The 20,687-nt window shown below is 44.6% G+C and overlaps 1 protein-coding gene across 1 annotated transcript in view; it reads left to right on the forward strand.

The window, feature by feature from the left end:
• The window catches only part of LOC110496055 (zinc finger protein ZFPM2-like), a 111,740-nt gene extending 97,449 nt beyond the window's left edge, over positions 1 to 14,291 (forward strand). Inside the window, exons 6-8 of the mRNA XM_036952532.2 lie at positions 2,684 to 2,890; positions 3,509 to 3,751; positions 11,081 to 14,291. Coding sequence (XP_036808427.1) covers positions 2,684 to 2,890; positions 3,509 to 3,751; positions 11,081 to 13,500 — 2,870 coding nt within the window. The 3' untranslated portion in view covers positions 13,501 to 14,291. The remainder of the gene's footprint in view (positions 1 to 2,683; positions 2,891 to 3,508; positions 3,752 to 11,080) is intronic.
• Positions 14,292 to 20,687: the final 6,396 nt, after the last annotated feature.

Genomic DNA, 20,687 nt, shown 5'->3' on the forward strand with positions numbered 1-20,687 from the left:
AATCTCTGTGTAATCTGGATTCCCTGACTGAGAATGCAATTGATTCTGGTATATGAGCAAGAAAAATGAGAATTAGAGACAAATCAGATTCTAATAAAATGTTGAAATACTCTTAATTGCCATCTCATTGCTTGTTTATGACTTGTTTATGACGAAGTGCAGTGTGGTAACAGTAATCCACGGAGAGATCGCCACCTTGTGGAGAAGAGGTGTCACCTCTTGATCAACTGCTACAAGGGAAAGAAAGGAATGTCATTTTTTTTTTTTTAACTAGGCAAGTCAGTTAAGAACAAATTCTCATTAACAAAGACGGCCTACACCGGCTAAACCAGGACAACGCGGGGCCAATTGTGCACCGCCCTATGGGACTCCCAATCACGGTTGGTTGTGATACAGGCCAATTTCATCCTTTACAAACCTTTGTTGCTGCTGTTGCTGCTTGGCTTTGAGAAGTGATTGGCAGAATTTTCTTTGAATTCTTACTTGTTACTATAAACAGTTACTATATACAGTACCTTGCTAAGAAATCACCTGCAATTATAATTTGAAGGTTATGTGAATCCATCACATTACATGTAATGTTGAAATAGCAATTGTCAGAGCCTTATATTCTCAACATAAGGCTCTGGCTTTAGCTGAAATCAATCATACTAGTTCCATTCACATGCGTATGATTGTTTTGTGTGTTTGCCGTGCACATCTTTAAATGGAGAGCAGAAGCATTGTCCAGCTGGTCTGTCAGTACCCTGTGTCTTTCTTCTAGTGTTTAGCTCCAACGTATCATGGTTAGCTCGTTATCTCGGCAGCCAGACTTTAGTAAATAGTAAATAGTCATATTAAAAGATGGAGAGGCTGTCATTGGGAGAGAGATAAATGTTATCATGGCTCCAAAGCCCTCCTTTCTTGTTCTTCTGCCTAATTAGTTTGTTCTCTGGCCTCCTGTGGAATGTTCCATGCCAAGGCATCTAGAATTAGATTTTCCATGACTTTCATGTTAAAAGTGTTTGTTCTAGGATGTAAACTCAGAATAAAAAGAAGTGTCCTCTCATTGTCAACTGTGTTTATTTTCAGCAAACTTAACATGTGTAAATATTTGTATGAACATAACAAGATTCACCAACTGAGACAAACTGAACAAGTTCCATAGACATGTGACTAACAGAAATGGAATAATGTGTCCATGAACAAAGGGGGGGTCAAAATCAAAAGTAACAGTCAGTATCTGGTGTGGCCACCAGCTGCATTAAGTACTGCAGTGCATCTCCTCCTCCTGGACTGCACCAGATTTGCCAGTTCTTGCTGTGAGATGTTACCCCACTCTTCCACCAAGGCACCTGCAAGTTCCCAGACATTTCTGAGGGGAATGGCCCTAGCCCTCACCCTCCGATCCAACAGGTCCCAGACTTGCTCAATGGGATTGAGATCCGGGCTCTTCGCTGGCCATGGCAGTACACTGACATTCCTGTCTTGTAGGAAATCACCACAGAACGAGCAGTATGGCTGGTGGCATTGTCATGCCAGGGTCATGTCAGGATGAGCCTGCAGGAAGGCTACCACATGAGGGAGGATGTCTTCCCTGTAACGCACAGTGTTGAGATTGCCTACACTGACAACAAGCTCAGTCCAATGATGCTGTGACACGCCGCCCCAGACCATGACGGGACCCTCTACCTCCAAATCGATCCCACTCCAGAGTACAGGTCTCGGTGTAACGCTCATTCCTTCGATGATAAACGCAAATCTGACCGTCACCCCTGGTGAGACAAAACTGCGACTCGTCAGTGAAGAGCACTTTTCGCCAGTCCTGTTTGGTCCAGCGACAGTGGGTTTGTCCCCATAAGCAATGCTGTTGCCGGTGATGTCTGGTGAGGACCTGCCTTACAACAGGCCTACAAGCCCTCAGTCCAGCCTCTCTCAGCCTATTGCGGACAGTCTGAGCACTGATGGAGGGATTGTTCGTTCCTGGTGTAACTTGGGTAGTTGTTGTTGCCATCCTGTACCTGTCCCGCAGGTGTGATGTTCGGATGTACCGATCCTGTGCAGGTGTTGTTACACGTGGTCTGCCACTGTGAGGACTATCAGCTGTCCATCCAGTCTCCCTGTAGCGCTGTCTTAGGCGTCTCACAGTACGGACATTGCAATTTATTGCCCTGGCCACATCTGCAGTCCTCATGACTCCTTGCAGCATGCCTAACCCACGTTCACGCAGATGAGCAGGGACCCTGGGCATCTTTATTTTGGTGTTTTCCAGAGTCAGTAGAAAGGCCTCTTTAGTGTCCTAAGTTTTCATAACTGTGACCTTAATTGCCTACTGTCTGTAAGCTGTTAGTGTCTTAACGACCGTTCCACAGGGGCATGTTCATTATTTGCTGAGTTTATATTGAATGCGGTGGACTACATGGGTTTTACTCATGTTTGACTTGCACAGAGAGAATTCCTTTATATCATTTTCAAGCTGGTGTATCTGAATATGACCTATTAATCATGTAGCCTAAGCCCTAAGCAATTGTACAGTGTACGAACTGAAGCAGAGAGCATACCATATACTTTACGATACAACATTGGAGTATTATTGCAGGCATAGTCTTTTTTTCTACAATACATCTTTTAACTGATATTCAGACATTATAAGTACACAGTTTCTACCTGATTACTACAAAGAAGAATACATTTTTTTTCTCAGGTGGACAACTTTGGTGCACTACAACCAAACCCATCATCGAAGGAGAGGAGCTAGCTGCGTTTGCTGTGGACTTCTACTCCCGTCTTCAGGCGGTCAACCAGGCAGCTCTCTCCGAGGGAATGTACCCGGCCAGACTGCTGGACTCCATCCAACTATTGCCCCAACAGGCCAACATGGCATCCATACTTCCCAACGCTATTGTCAACAGTAAGTACATCTTAAGCCTAGGAGACTAGGGCCCATGCCAAATCTTTTCAGCCTCCTGAGGGGGATGTGTGTTGATGTGTGTGTGTGTGCGTGTGGGTATGTGTCCATCCATGCATAGTTGTGTGTGTTTGTCTGTGTACGTAAGTTTGTGTATTTTTGTGTGTGTGCGTGCGAATGAGTGTGTGTTAGCTATCTCAGCTTAGATTAGTCTGTTTGGCAGGTGTAAGAGCCTACGGGTTCTCCTTGACCTTCAGTTTGTGTTAAAATTAAGTATTTACTCTTCCTCCACATAGACAGCACCCCCATCAAATAACAGCCCATTTACGCTGATTGAGGTCTTATTGGGTTCAGGTCATCACTGTTTGACAGTCTATTCCAGCCCTGGTGAAAAATGTAAGTTAACTTAAGCTAAAACGCTTTCCTCACCCAAGAGACCGCACTGAGGCTTTTTAGAGAGTCGATTAAGTACAGTGAGATGTGATTCTAATGTCTATATGTGTGTATTCATCATGATTGGTTGGATTTATAATGCTTTTCCAGTGCCCAAGGCACTGTACATGGTAGGCCTAATGGGGTGAACCTCTCCTCATCTCTGTATTCATCTCTGTCTTTCTGCAGAGGACATCTTCCCTTGTAAGGCGTGTGGGATATGGTACCGCAGTGAGAGGAACCTGCAGGCTCATCTGATGTACTATTGCAGTGGGAGACAGAGGGACTCAGTCTCAGACATGATGGCAGAGCAGTTAGACAGGAAGACTGGTCCCCATCACATGCCCAACGTAGGCCCCGGCCCCTACCCACACTGCAATTTAACTGGATCAGTACAGCAGGCCTTGGAGATGCACTTGAACACCCACAATGGTAAGATGAGAGGAGAATATGTTGACATTGTTAGATTCTAAGTTCTGGTACAAATCTAGTCGGATACCAAAAGTCAAAATAGATTTATTCAACACACTGGGCGTTGCAGCTGCAAAAGCACTCATACAATTCACAGAATCATATATTTATACCTTCCGATTAGGTGGAGACACATCCTTGTATTTCTAGGATCAACAATCAATCTCTGTTGCAGTGCAAGAACTGTGTCTGTTCCTCCTATTTATTATTATTGACCTTTATTTCAACAGAGATCACATACAGGTGAAGTGGGAAGTTTACATACACTTAGATTGGAGTCATGAAACTTGCTTTTCAACCACTCCACAAATATCTTGTTAACAAACTATAGATTTTGGAAAGTCGGTTAGGACATCTACTATGTGCATGACAAGTAATTTTTCCAACAATTGTTGACAGATTATTTCAATTAGAATTCACTGTATCACAATTCCAGTGGGTCAGAAGTTTACGTACACTAAATTGACTGGGCCTTTAAACAAAGTCTTGCTCCAAAAGCTTCCGACTTACCTAACATCACTGTTAAGATTAAAACTACAAGTTGGTTAACTTTGGAGACTCCTTTTGTGTCTACAGAGCTAGGTAAATCGGCTTTTAATGTCTTTTGCACCCAATGTTTGGAATAATCTCAAATACTTTTTGATTGGAAGTCCCTAGGGCAATTCAGACAGCTGACAGGGGATTTTTTTTTTTTTTTTATGTTTTAACCTTTATTTAACTAGGCAAGTCAGTTAAGAACAAGTTCTTATTTTCAATGACGGCCTAGGAACAGTGGGTTAACTGCCTGTTCAGGGGCAGAACGACAGATTTGTACCTTGTCAGCTCAGGGATTTGAACTTGCAACCTTTCGGTTGCTAGTCCAACTATCTTTGTTTATCTATACTTGCCTGTTGCATATGTTGTTCTTCCAAGATGGCGTAGCAGTCAGACGTCTTTCTCTTTTGTCCTGTCGTGTCCCTTGTATATATTTTCTACATTTTTTTTCTTCGCATATATTTTTTAAATATTTTCCTAAACCTCAACTTCTAAATACTCTCCTGCAACCCGCCTCACCCAATGTGGCGTGGATCTGCTTTTTTCTAAAGTATTTCTATTTAACTCCGAACTGGAATACCTCAACTGAAGCTAGCCAGCTATCAGTTAGCAAACCATTGCTAGCGGTCATCAGCTAACCTTTAGCTCCGAAAGCTCTCGCCAGCTCGTACGCGTTTCAAATCAGAGCATACCGGACCTATTATTCTCTCCATATCCCCAAATTCCTACCACAAACTCTGAACATTTTCATATGGATCTTCGCAACTAGCTAACCGCAATCCCGGGTGACCACTCCTGGCTAGCGTTTCCATCCCGGAGCAAGCACCAATTAGCCTGAAGCTAGCCCGGCCAGGGCTCCTGTGCTACTACCGAAGTCCACTCCTGCGCGACAATATCTGGACCCCTTCTACTGCCGGTACGGGGCACGGAACCCCACCGATCCTCTACGACTGGAATACCGACATAATCTGCCCGAGGATTCCAAAAGGCCCCTCAGGTGCAACGCCCACTGAATGCCCATTCTGCTAACCTACTAGGCCTGCTAGCTACCTAGAGCTTCTTGGAACCCTACTAACTCCACAACTGGTCTATCGACGTCACCGCACGAAGAGGCAAGAACGTAAAAGCCTTGGTTTCATGCATGTTAACATTAGAAGCCTCCCTAAGTTTGTTTTACTCACTGCTTTAGCACACTCTGCCAACCCGGATGTCTTAGTCGTGTCTGAATCCTGGTTTAGGAAAACCACCAAAAACCTTAATCTCCATCACTAACTACAACATTTTCGCCAAAATAGAACTGCCAAAGGGGGCGGTGTTGTAATCTACTGCAAAGCCTGCAGAGTTCTGTCATATTGTCCAAGTCTGTACCCAAACAATTCGAGCTTCTACTTCTAAAAAGTCACCTTTCCAGAAACAAGTCTCTCGCTGTTGCCGCTTGCTATAGACCTCCCTCTGCCCCCAGCTGTGCCCTCGATACTATATGTGAATTGATTGCCCCCCATCTATCTTCTGAGCTTGTGCTACTAGGTGAACTAAACTGGGACATGCTTGACACCCTGACCGTCCTACAATTCAAGCTTGATGCCCTCAATCTCACACAAATTATCAATGAACCTACCAGGTACAACTCCAAATCCGTAAACACGGGCACCCTCATAGATGTCATCCTAACTAACTCGCCCTCCAAATACACCTCTGCTGTTTTCATCACTGCCTCATTGCCTGCATCCATAATGGGTCTGCTACCAAACGACCACCCCTCATCACTGTCAAACGCTCCCTAAAACACTTCTGCGAGCAGGCCTTTCTAATTGACCTGGCCGGGGTATCCTGGAATGATATTGACCTCATCCCGTCAGTAGATGATGCCTGGCTATTCTTTAAAAGTGCCTTCCTCACCATCTTAAATAAGCATGCCCCATTCAAAAAATGTACAACTAGGAATAGATAAAGTCCGTGGTTCACTCCAGACCTGTTTGCCCTTGACCAGCACAAAAACATCCTGTGGCGTTCTGCATTAGCATCGAATAGCCCCCGTGATATGCAACTTTTCAGGGAAGTTAGGAACAAATATACACAGGCAGTTAGGTAAGCTAAGGCTAGCTTTTTTAAACAGACATTTGCATCCTGTAGTACTAAAAAAGTTCTGGGACACTGCAAAGTCCATGGAGAATAAGAGCACCTCCTCCCAGCTGCCCACTGCTCTGAGGCTAGGAAACACTGTCACCACCGATAAATCCACTATAATTGAGAATTTTAATAAGCATTTCTCTATGGCTGGCCATGCTTTCCACCTTTCTGCCCCTTCCCCGTTCAACTGCCCGGCACCCTCCACATCAACCCGCCAAAGCCCCCACCATTTCTCCTTTACCCAAATCCAGATAGCTGATGTTCTGAAAGAGCTGCAAAATCTGAACCCCTACAAATCAGCCGGGCTAGACCCTCTATTTCTAAAATTATCTGCCGAAATTGTTGCAACCCCTATTACTAGCCTGTTCAACCTCTTCTTTCGTATCGTCTGAGATTCCCAAAGATTGGAAAGCTGCCGCGGTCATCCCCCTCTTCAAAGGGGGTGACACTCTAGACCCAAACTGCTACAGACCTATATCTATCCTACCCTGTCTTTCTAAGGTCTTCGAAAGCCAAGTTAACAAACAGATTACCGACTATTTCGAATCCCACCGTACCTTCTCCGCTATGCAATCTGGCTTCAGAGCTGGTCATGGGTGCATCTCAGCCACGCTCAAGGTCCTAAACGACATTGATATGAGACATTACTGTGCAGCCGTATTCATCAACCTGGCCAAGGCTTCGACTCTGTCAAACACCACATTCTTATTGGCAGACTCGATAGCCTGGGTTTCTCAAATTATTGCCTCGCCTGGTTTACCAACTACTTCTCTGAGTTCAGTGTGTCAAATTGGAGGGCCTGTTGTCCGGACCTCTGGCAGTCTCTATGGGGGTGCCACAGGGTTCAATGCTCGGACCGACTCTCTTCTCTGTATACATCAATGATGTTGCTCTTGCTGCTGGTGATTCTCTAATCCACCTCTACGCAGATAACACCATTCTGTATACTTCTGGCCCTTCTTTGGACACTGTGTTAACTAACCTCCAGACGAGCTTCAATGCCATACAACTCTCCTTTCGTGGCCTCCAACTGCTCTTAAACAGAAGTAAAACTAAATGCATGCTATTCAACCGATCACTGCCCGCAAAAGCTCGCCCGTCCAGCATCACTACTCTGGACGGCTCTGACTTAGAATACGTGGACAACTACAAATACCTATGTGTCTGGTTAGACTGTAATCTCCTTCCAGACTCACATCTCCAATCCAAAATTAAATCTAGAATTGGCTTCCTACAAAGCATCATCATGCTGCCATGATAGCCTCCAACACTCTACTCAACAAACTGGATGCAGTCTATCACAGTGCCATCCGTTTTGTCACCAAAGCCCCATACACCACCCACCATTGTGACCTGTACGCTCTCGTTGGTTGGCCCTCGCTTCATACTCGTCGCCAAACCCACTGGCTCCAGGTCATCTATAAGTCTCTGCTAGGTAAAGCCCCGCCTTATCTCAGCTCATTGGTCACCATAGCAGCACCCGCCCATAGCACGTTCTCTAGCAGGTATATTTCACTGGTCATCCCCAAAGCCAATTCCCCCGTTGGTCGTCTTTCCTTCCAGTTCTCTGCTGCCAATGACTGGAACGAACTGCAAAAATCTCTGAAGCTGGAGAGTCATATCTCCCTCACTAGCTTTTAGCACCAGCTGTCAGAGCAGCTCACAGATCACTGCACCTGTACATAGCCCTTCCATCTACCTACCTCATCCCCATACAGTATATATTTATTTATCTTGCTCCTTTGCACCCCAGCATCTGTACTTGCACATTTATCTTCTGCACATCTACCATTCCAGTGTTTAATTGCTATATTGTAATTACTTCGCCACCATGGCCTATTTATTGCCTTAACTTACCTCATTTGCACTCACTATATATATACTTTTTGTTTTATTTTGTTCTATTGTATTATTGACTGTTTTGTTTATTCAATGTTTAACTCTGTGTTGTTGTATGTGTTGAATTGCTATGCTTTATCTTGGCCAGGTCACAGTTGCAAATGAGAACTTGTTCTCAACTAGCCTACCTGGTTAAATAAAGGTGAAATATGCTTGTTTTTGTATTGTGCAGGGCTCATTTGTAAAATAAAATTGAAGTTGAAAGTTTACACACACCTTAGCCAAATCCATTTAAACTCAGTTTTTCACAATTCCTGACATTTATTCCTAATAAAATTCCCTGTCTTAGGTCAGTTAGGATCATCACTTAATTTTAAGAATGTGAAATGTCAGAATAATAGTAGAAAGAATTATTTATTTCAGCTTTTATTTCTTTCATCACATACCCAGTGGGTCAGAAGTTTACATGCACTCAATTAGTATTTGGTAGCATAGCCTTTAAATTGTTTATCTTGGGTCAAACGTTTTGGGTAGCCTTCCACAAGCTTCCCACAATAAGTTGGATGAATTGTGGCCAATTCCTCCAGACAGAGCTGGTGGAACTGAGTCAGGTTTGTAGGCTTCCTTGCTCGCAAACGCTTTTTCAGTTCTGCCCACATATTTTCTACAGGATTGAGGTCAGGGCTTTGTGATGGCCACTCCAATAACTTGACTTTGTTGTCCTTAAGCCAGTTTGCCACAACTTTGGAATTATGCTTGGGGTTATTGTCCATTTGGACGACCAAGCTTTAACTAAGTGATGTCTTGAGATGATGCTTCAATATATCCACATAATTTTCCTGCCTCATGATGCCATCTATTTTGTGAAGTGCACCAGTCCCTCCTGCAGCAAAGCATCCCCGCAACATGATGCTGTCACCCTCGTGCTTCACAGTTGGAATGGTATTCTTCTGCTTGCAAGCCTCCCTCTTTTTCCTCCAAATATATCGATGGTCATTATGGCCAAACAGTTCTATTTTTGTTTCATCAGACCAGAGGACATTTCTCCAAAAAGTACGATCTTTGTCCCCATGTGCACTTGCAAACCGTAGTCTGGCTTTTTTTATGGAGCAGTGGCTCCTTCCTTGCTGATTGGCCTTTCAAGCTATGTCGATATAGGACTCGTTTTACTGTGGATATAGATACTTTTGTACCTGTTTCCTCCAGCATCTTCACAAGGTCCTTTGCTGTTGTTCTGGGATTGATTTGCTTTTCGCACCAAAGTACGTTCATCTCTAGGAGACAGAATGCGTCTCCTTCCTGAGCGGTATGACGGCTGCGTGGTCTCATGGTGTTTATACTTGAGTACTTTTGTTTGTACAGATGAACGTGGTACCTTCAGGCGTTTGGAAATTGCTCCCAAGGATGAACCAGACTTGTGGAGGTCTTCAATTTTTTTCTGATGGTCTTGGCTGATTTCTTTAGATTTTCCCATGATGTTAAGCAAAGAGGCACTGAGTTTGAAAGGTAGGTCTTGAAATACATCCACAGGTACACCTCCAAATGACCTCAAATGATGTCAATTAGCCTATCAGAAGCTTCTAAAGCCATGACATCATTTTCTGGAATTTTCCAAGCTGTTTAAAGGCCCAGTCAACTTAGTGTATGTAAACTTCTGACCCACTGGAATTGTGATACAGTGAAATAATCTGTATGTAAACAATTGTTGGAAAAATTACTTGTGTCATGCACAAATTAGATGTCCTAACCGACTTGCCAAACCTATAGTTTGTTAACAAGAAATTTGTGGAGTGGTTGAAAAACAAGTTTTAATGACTCCAACCTAAGTGTATGTAAACTTTTGACTTCAACTGTATACCAGCCGTCGGTAAATACACCCAAAATCAAAAACGTAATTCAACAAAATAGCCTCTAGCCTGTTTAACCGTAACTTTCTTCAACAAACAATTCACTCTCAAACAAATATGTGCTGTTGGGTATACTCCTGTGTCCGTATTGCATTTACTTGGTAATAGACACGCTTCTAGTTTAAAATATTTAACCTTTTTTTTATCTAGCCAAGTCAGTTGAGAACAAATTATTATTTACAATGACGGCCTACACCAGCCAAACCCGGACGACGCTGGGCAAATTGTGCGCCGCCCTATGGGACTCTCAATCACGGCCAGATGTGATACAGCCTGGGGGACTGAGATGCAGTGCCTTAGACCGGTGCGCCACTCGGGAGCCCGAATACAAAGTGTTATGTTAGGGGTAAATCCAAGACAATACATCACTGATCACCACTCTTCATATTTTCAAGCATGGTTGTGGCTGCATCATGTTATGGGTATGCTTGCCATCGGCAAGGACTAGGTTTTTTTTGTTTTAGGATAAAAAGAAACAGAATAGAGCTAAGCACAGGCAAAATCCTAAAGGAAAACCTGATTTCAGTCTACTTTCCAACAGACACTGGGAGACAAATTCACCTTTCAGCAGTACAGTAACCTATAACTCAAGGCCAAATATACCCTGGAGTTGCTTACCAAGACCACATTGAATGTTCCTGAGTGGCCTAGATACAGTTTTGACTCAAACCGACTTGAATATCTATGGCAAGATTTGAAAATCGCTGTCTAGCAATGATCAACAATGAATATGAAAAAATAAAAAAATAATTTTGTGAATATTATTGACAAAAATGAAATACATTTTAATTCCACCTTGTAGCACAACAAAATGTGAAAAAAGTACATGAGTGGAACTTTCTGAAGGCACTAACAATCTAAAATGTCTTCTTCTCCTCAGGTGTTAAGATGGAGGAGGTGGTGTCCACTGGCAGCAGTAGTATGACATGCACAGTCTGTGACCACACAGCGGACTCCCTCACCAGCCTCCAACAGCACATTCTCTCCCACCTGTCTCAGACAAGCTACCGGTGCTCCCACTGCCACTTCAGCTTCACCTCCCTCAGGGAACTGGACAAGCACCGGGAGAATCACGGACACAGCCACAGCCCACTCAGACAGCACGGTCCCAGGCAGGTTGAGACAGAGTACTCTCCCAGGGAGGGCAGCAGCGTGGAGAGGAGCCCCCAGCGGGCCATGGTGAAACAGGGAAAGGAGCTCCTTCAGAGCCCAGTACTGGGTAGCATCCTTGACACCAGGACTAGTCCCAATGTGGAGCTGGAGAAGATGGAGACTTTCCCAGTGAAAGCTGACCCTAACTCAGGAAGCAGGGCTAGTTTCTCCTACACCAGTGTCAAATCGGAACCCTCCAGCCCTCGCCAGGCATCCTCACCCATCCAGAACTACATGGGCCCCGCTGCTTTCCCAATGGGGCCATTCTTACCCCATTTCCCCTTCTCACAGGACATAACAGCTGCCCCCCAGGCCTCGGAGATCCTGGCTAAGATGTCCGAGCTGGTCCACCGTAGACTGAGGCATGGAGGTACTAACAACTACCCCCCTCATGTCATGTACAGCACCCTTGTCCCCAAAGGGGCCACTTGTTTCAAATGCAATATCACTTTCGGTAACTTGGACAACTACTTAGTTCATAAAAAGGACTACTGTAATAGCCGTTGGCAGCATGTGACCAAGCCACATGATTACGCCGGTGTCCTGGACAAAGTGGCTGATACAGGGAGCCCTAAAAGTGGGGATTTGGGTGGGTTGGGCAGCATGAACATGGGTCAGGGTCATCAATCTGACCACAACAGTCATCTCATGTCCCCCCGCCTGAACTTGTCAGGACTGGATGTTGGGGAAGGGAAGGCACAAGTACATGCTGAGCTCACTGGTAGCGTGAAGAACCCCTCCACCCCCACCAGGTCAGATGAGAACCCCTCTATACAGGGAGATTTGACAAGTCCCAAAACATCCCAAACGCCCGAGACAGACCCTAACAAGACAACGTGTGAGCCCTGTAAGATTACCTTTAGTCGTACCGAGACCTACATGGTTCACAAGCAGTATTACTGCGCCACGCGTCATGACCCGCCCATGAAACGAGTGCATGGAAACAAACTGCCCGCCACCCAGAGAATGGTTCGTACGCGGAAACGGAGGAAGAACTTAGAAATTAGTGTTCCCAACCATGAACAACAGAGGCCTCCCATGAGTCATCCCCCACATTACTTTGGGATAGCATCCATTGAAGGACGAGGCATGTACCAAGACCCAGGGAAGATATATGGTAACCAGTTTCACCCCAGTTACAACTTGTTTCTTGGCATGGTTCCTAAGCATCCAGAGGCTAATCTCCCTGTCACTAAATCAGCTCTGATATCTAAGTGCAACACCATAGCTCAAGATGATCAGGACAGCCCTATTGATCTCAGTAAAAAGTGTTCATCATCAAGCCCTGGTAAATTATCTACCGCTCCTAAAAGACTCACGGACTATCACGAGTGCACAGAGTGCAAGATCAGCTTCAACAAAGTGGAAGACTACCTTGCGCACAAACTGAGCTCTTGCCCCATCACTGCTCCAGATCACAAAATATCTGCGGTTGTAAAAAGAGAAGGGTTTAACAACCCAGTAGATGACAACGATACAAACCTGGAGAAATGTGTCACCAATGGAGCCAATAAGGTGTCTTTTCAAACAGGTAGCACTAAGGGGGATCAGCTCGCTGTCATCAAAGAGGAAAACAGGGACCAGTGTCTGTCCCAAGAATTTAGCCCTCCATTATTTAAGAAAATTAGACGTGATGAACAGATTTCACCCTTTTATGGAATCAAGCCTGCCGACTACACCACAGGTACAGTGGTGATGCAGAGAGAGCTCAGCGAGCAGAGACAGAGTCCCAATGAAGGGAGTGAGGTGGAAAAAGAACAGCCTATGCCTGATGGCTACCAGGAAACACCAGGTGTTTTGCCCCAAAATGGCTGCCAGGAGCCTGAGAGCACAGAGAACACACTCCAGGACAACAAGCTTGTTAATTCCTATCTCCCAGACAGCCAAGTATCATCCTTGTCAGATTCAGACAGTCCTGTCAGTGTCAACCCCAAGAACAGCCCTTCCTCATCCTCGTCCTCCCCAGCAGTATCTAAGACAGAGGAGGTCCTACCCTCCTGTGTGAGAAGCCTAAATGGCTCCATCCAGGCAACACAGGGTAACGTCAAATACTGCCACCCCTGTGACATCCAGTTTAACAACCTGTCCAACTTCATAACGCACAAGAAGTTCTACTGCTCGTCACACACCGCCGAGCATGTCAAATGAGTTTGGTTCGGTGCCCAGTCTCTCCTCCTAAACCTGCCTCACACAGGGTAAATGCAGCACTGCTGGGGGACAATCAAGAGTAGCAGCTCAGTTTAATAATGCAAACATGTTTGTGGGACAAAATAAATGTCATCCTTTCCCTCCTATGTGATTTATTTATTTAATTTGAAAAATACTTCCACTGTTAAGATTTTATTTGAAAAAAGTTATATTTAAAGCCTTGTGTCATACGCATAGAGAATTTGACTTTTGAATGCCTATTTATATATTGATTATGAAGAGAGGTACAACAAAAACTATTTGGGGCTGAAAAGCCTCAAACCCTAGTCTATCTGTACAGATTATTTTAGTATGTTTACCGTCATTAAGTGATACAAAAATACTGTTTTTGAAATGATAAATTATAGGACATGTTTGTTAATCTTATATTTCAGTGTAGAACTTTGTCACGTACTTAATCTGTAAATTGTAGCTTGTATATTCATTTTAAATGTCTGATTTTACTCTGATGCAAAACTTGTTTTTAAATGTACCTCTGATTTTGTTCTCCTTTTTATATCTCTATTAAAAAGAGAATTCATATTTTTATTTTGTCTGCTTTGATGAATTGTTGATAACATGTTTGAGTATTGACCATGAAGGCTGGGTGATGTGATCTTTCCAATGTCAAAAAATACAGTACATTGTTCAAATGTGTTGCTATGCATGCCTGTGTTTGGAATGAAATTCCTCAATGTTTGATATTTTTACTTTATGTGTTGTGGAAATATTAATAAAAATCTCAGGCGCAATTTGCTTTGTGATGTCTGTCTATAGTATCTCCTACCTCAAATATGCATCCTCACAATACGCACATGATATTACAGCACCACCTAGTGGGTGTATATTGAATAGATTTTTTTTTATTTAAATAATGCTAGTTCTATCTGCATACCAAGGATACTCATGACTGACTTGGACATCACTTCTATGCATGCTAATATCTACAGGGGGCTTTTGGCTTTTTCAAAATGCTGAGTAATTTATGTTGAAGGAAAATAAAAAATAAATTCAACAATGTTCTGCAGTCTGACCATTCCATTTGGCTTAGTAAGGGTTGAATGTCCTCATGGTATTTGATACTTTGATGCATTTCACAGCCTCAGCCTACATTACAGTGCAGAATTCAATATATATGACCTGAAATATCTAGCAAGAACACTAATTTAGTTTTACAAACATGTAATTTACAGAAGCATTATAAGGTGTCGTACAAAATGTATTACTGTCTTTCTTTCACCTGTCCATCTCCTCATTTGCTGTCACTGTCACTTGTCCACTCAAGCTTAACATTGTAATCTATCACCCACCAGGTGCCCTTGGAGAATCCCTCAATGAACCTGACATCTTGATAAGCTAATTTCCTGACGATGGCTCACTGCTCTTCTTACTAGGCGACTTTAACCGCCCAACGTTTGCCTTCAATTAATTTCTTTCCCCTCCTTGCCTTTTTTGGCCTCACCCTTTCCCAATCCCCTCCAATTCACAAGGCAGGCAATATGCTTGATCTTTACTTGAGGTTGTTTGCCTACTAATTTAACTTCAACCCCCCTCTGATCACTACTTTGTTTCCTTTTCTGTCTACCTTTCCTCCAACCCTAGCCACTCAGCCTCTTCCCAGACGGTCATGCGCTGTCACAATCTTCTCTCTCTCGACGATTGGTCCCAGGTTGACGACATCCGCTCCTCATTCACTCAGCCTATTAGGTCCACTGGTCCCACTCTCACAGAACTAACCTATGCCTGGAACTCTTTCTCCCCTCTCTCCAGATGAAATCCTGCAACTAGTGAGGTCTGGCGACCCGACAACCTGTCCACTCAACACCATCTCCTCCTCCCTACTCCAGACCATCTCTGGAGGCCTTCTCCCATTCCTCACTTCCCTCATCATCCTCTCTGACTTTAAAATGGCTCGAGTCGCTCCCCCCTCAAGAAACCAACACAACTTACTGTATCTGGACGTCAACAACTATAGACCTTTATCCCTTCTTTCTTTTCTTTCCAAAACAATTCAGAGTACTTTCTCTGATCACCTGAGGACTTAACTCTCCCAGAACAATCTTCTTGACCCTAACCAATCAGGCTTCAAGACGGGTCACTCAACCCAAACTGCTCTTCTCTGTGTCACGGAGGATCTTCTGGACCCCTAACCAGTCAGGCTTCAAGACGGGTCATTCAACCTAGACTGCTCTTCTCTGTGTCACGGAGGATCTTCTGGACCCCTAACCAGTCAGGCTTCAAGACGGGTCATTCAACCTAGACTGCTCTTCTCTGTGTCACGGAGGATCTTCTGGACCCCTAACCAGTCAGGCTTCAAGACGGGTCACTCAACCCAGACTGCTCTCCTCTGTGTCACGGAGGCTCTCTGCACTGTCAACGCTGACTCTCTCTCTTCTCTGTCCTCATCCTCCTAGATCTATCTGCTGCCTTCAACACTGTGAACCATCAGATTCTCCTCTCCACTGTCTCAGGGCTGGGGGTTTCAGACTCTCCTCTCTGCCAAAGCTGACTCTCTCTCCTCTGTTCTCCTCCTCCTAGATCTCTCTGCTGCCTTCAACAGCTTGAACCATCAGATCCTCCACTCCACCCTCTCAGGCCTGGGCGTCTCAGGCTCTGCACACTCTTGGATTGCATCCTACCTGGCAGGCCGCTCCTACCAGGTGACGTGGAGAGGATCTGTGTCTGCACCACGTACTCTCACTACTGGTGTCCTCCAGGGCTCGGTTCTTGGCCCTCTCCTCTTCTCTCTATAAACCAAGACACTCTGCTCCATCATATCCTCACATATCCTCATATCATTGCTATGCGAATGACAGTCAACTACTTTTCTCCTTCCCCCCTTCTGACACCCAGGTGGCGACACGCATCTCTGAGTTCCTGGCAGATATCTCATCTTGCATGTTGGCCCACCACCTAAAGCTCAAATTCGACGGAGCTGCACTTCCTCCCTGGGAAGGCCTGCCCGCTCAAAGACCTCTCCATCATGGTTGACAACTCCACATTGTCACCCTCCCAGACCATCTACTCCAAGACCATGGTTCTTGCCTACGGAGCAGCAAGAGGAACTTCCCTCCCTATCTTCAGGCTATATTCAAACACTTCACCCCAACCCGAGCATTCTGTTCTGCCACCTCTGGTCTCTTGGCCCACCCACCCCAACGGGAGGGCAGCTCCCACTCAGCCCAGTCCAAACTCTTCTCTGTCCCCGAGTCCCTGCCCATCTTCCGAAAGCACCTACTAATCTAACATATGTAATTGTTTTAAGATGGTCATGCCATGGATCATTTAGCTATTTGATTTAGAATTTTAGGACCCCTTTATTTGATAAAATATAGAATTTTGGCCTTTACAACTATAGCCCATAGAAACGCATTGAATACATTGAAAAAAAGACAGTCGAAAAATATATCATAAGGAATAAGGTTTAGAAGTGTCTGTCCTACAGTACTAGGAAATATAAAATATAAGAAAGCTCAGAAAAAATATATATTTTTACACATATTTTACACAAAATTACCTCCGTACTTTCATTTGCTTGTATAGGTTATCTTCAGACGAGTCCCGTGACACTTGTGGGGGACCTAGAGCAAAACGGTGAACACCGTCGTGTTTGTGAGAGTCTCCCCTTTCCATAGAGTGGTCATAATAGTTCAGGCGCTACAGTCGTTTTTGTGAGAAAACCGATTTTGGGGATGTCTAATGGTCTGACAAACACCGCTGTAGCTCGGCCATCTTCCAGATGCAAAAGGCCAACATAGGTGAATGCGTTAGATTGATGGGGACTTTTTTTTATTATGTTACTCAGTTTGACGCATGGGTGAATACACTAACTGTAAATCGCTCTGGATTAGAGCATCTGCCAAATGACTAAAATGTAAAATGTAGGCTCCTGTTGCTGATGATCACAGGGGCAGTGCCCACTTTGACCACTAAGTGTCACTGAAGCACTAATATCACAGATGGAGTTATTTGTCAACAGTACTTTGATTTAGATTTTATTAGGATTGTTTCTAGCCCAAGGGCTAGTCTTTCAATAGTCCTTAAGAAATGTAATTAAAAAAACATCACAAAAACAGAAAACAAGATCCACATTCCTATTACTTATACATATGAGGTACACCCCCCCCAGCCTACTCCCACCCACATACCTCATGTGCACATATTAATAAATAATACAACATATTACAATAACCTCTTAGACCCATTATATTCATTGAAGACATTTTGCAATTTAATCTCTTTAAAAAAACTTTTTGAAACTTTCTGGCAAGGAGTTCCAGTACTTCACTGCCCTGAAACTAAAAGCTATTTTGCCAAGCTCTAATTCTGGTTTTGGTGGTCTATAGGTGGTCTTGGTTCTGCTCTGTGTGTTACGAGAGAGTTTGTTTTTGACCATATCCAGTTTATCATATATATAGCGCTTGGTCTTTCAGAGGGGTGAATTTGATGTACATGGACTTTTTGTAATGCTGAACATATTTACTCTCCCTGATAGATTTTTCTTAATGTTGTCTTGTATCAGATTAACATGGCTCTGGTCTGCCACACAGATCTCTGTTGGACTAGACTTGCCCATCACAAAGCTAAGCAGAGAGACTTTATACAAAACTGTTCTCTGTAATATATTTCTCATCACACAGACTAGTCGACTAGGTCCATGTCAAAGAAAAACTGTGGCAGCACAGGCTGCTAAGGAAACACATGTCCATCTTGTCATAACGCTCCTGGAGACACCAGGCTGTTCATTCTCCATCATTTAACATAATACATTTTTGTTTTACATTGTATTTATTGGTTGTTGTAATCAGGGCATCCTTGGGAGTGACAACATGGTCTCAATGGGTTTTCCCTGAATAAATAAATAAAGAACAATAATGGTAATAAAAATGGTTTTATTCTACCCTTACAGAATAACCACATGATTCTTATTTGTTAGGGATCCCCATTAACGTTAGCTGCTGACTCTTCCTGGGGTCCAAACACAATAAGGCACTTATTATATAAAACAGTACATCATATAACATTATTACACCTCTACATATCTACAATACAAAATGTTTAATACCAACATACAACAATATTACAATGTATGTGTGTGTAGAGTGCGTGTGCTAGTGTCTGTGTGCGTATGCATGTTGTGGCAACCCGGGGGCCAGCACGGAGCTACAAAGGAAGGAGCAGGACCATGGTCAGCTCTACAGGGATAGAGAGGCCAAGGTGAGTCAACACCATGGACAGCTCTACAGGGATAGAGATGCCAAGGTGAGTCAACAACATGGACAGCTCTACAGGGATAGACAGGCCAAGGTGATTTAACACAATGGACAGCTCTACAGGCACCAACAGGGGCTGGTGATTCAACACCATGGACAGCTCTACAGGCACCAACAGGGGCTGGTGATTCAACACCATGGACAGCTCTACAGGCACCAACAGGGGCTGGTGATTCAACACCAATACTACCCAGTCCAGGTGCTGCAACCAATTGGACCTGGAATTGGTCCCACCTGTTCCTAGATAACCCAACGGGTATAGGTAGTGGTGCAGTCACTCGGGCAGACAGGCAGAGGGTACGCCTAAACCTCAGAAGAACCAGAGTGAGTATGATAAGCATAGCGATTAGACACTCAAAGAAGATACCAGGCAATGTTTGACTCACCTGTCTCTCTCTCTTCCTTTTCTTTGCCCCCAAAGGAAGAGGACTCATTCCCGGCCACCCAGCGCATGTTTAGAGAAAACGTTAAAACCCCAGACTCATCTCTGTCTCTCTCTTTTGTTTGTGCATTAACATAGGCGGTCCGTGGAGCCGCAACGCCAGACACAGAGCGACCAACTCGTTATCGGAGAGGCCTTTCAGTTGCATTTCTCCCCTTCCCGTTCCCCCCATCCTTTATTAAAGAACTACTTTTGTCTGAGCACCGTAAAACTGTCTCCCGCTGTCTTATTTTATTGTGAGTTTCACCTCTGACTCCCCTGGGCTGCCACACTTGGTGGAGAATGCTGGCAGAACCCTCCCATGCTCTGAACTCACAATAAAATAAGAAGCCAGTGGTCATTATGGGAGATGCTGTAACAGCATCTTCCTTGTGCTTCAGGAGGCAGTCCCAAAGCTTACCCAAGCCATGCTCCGGCTGGACCAAATGGCGGAACAAGGCAAGGTGGCCCCCTTTCTGACTGGAGAAGTCAAAAGGGCCTGTAGGGACTTGGCACTGGCGGACGTCGACAACTATGTTGCTCTGAAAACTGTCATCTGGCCAATTATGGGCACAACATACCAACCCGGGCCCAATGGTTCCACTCCTGGGCCTATGATGGCCACCCCCGGTAAGACCTCTAATGTGGTTACACCATTGGACTAGTAACCGAAAGATTGCAAGATCAAATCCCCGAGCTGACAAGGTAAAAATCTGTCGTTCTGCCCTTGAACAAGGCCGTTAACCCACTGTTCCTAGGCCGTCATTGAAAATAAGAATTTGTTCTTAACTGACTTGCCTAGTTAAATAAAGGTAAAAATGTCAAAAATAGCCGAGCCGGTTAGACTAACTAGAAGTTGGCTTACTACGGGGGACGGCTATTAGCAATAGATCGACTAGTAATGGACAAATGTATCCGGGGCCTCACCACCGATGCAAAGAGCCATGCTGCTCAGTGCAACCCCCCAGTTGACACCCTGGTCGCTATATTAGAAAATTACCAGGTTACTGTAGAGATGTTGGGAAGCAGTATGCCAGAGCCAAGTAGGCCTGAAGTCAAGGCCGAACCGACGCATGGTAGAAAGGGAGACACCTATTTCAACCCCACTTCAAGATGGCTTCCTATTACTGAACCCAGATCACCCCAGAAGCGGGGACCAGGAGGGACACCCGGCCTGAAGCTGCCCTTTGAAACAATGAGTCCATGCAAATGGCCAGTCCCGCAGAGAAGACCACCAGAACGTGCGGCTACATCACAACCTGCTGGGTCCAGGAAGCAACTGCAGCCCCTCAGATCCCAGTCAAAATAGGCAGTCAGGATGTGGCTTCCTCGTTGGACACAGGTAGTTTGGTGACTCTCATCAAGCCTCAATTTTCCGCTGACCCCTTAGGGCCGCCCATAACAGTGGCTTGTATACATGGAGATACAAAAAGTTACCGTACCTGCCGTGTGAA

The sequence above is a fragment of the Oncorhynchus mykiss genome, chromosome 18 (genome assembly GCF_057628025.1).
Source record: "Oncorhynchus mykiss isolate SJ-2025 chromosome 18, ASM5762802v1, whole genome shotgun sequence".
Taxonomy (NCBI): domain Eukaryota; kingdom Metazoa; phylum Chordata; class Actinopteri; order Salmoniformes; family Salmonidae; genus Oncorhynchus; species Oncorhynchus mykiss.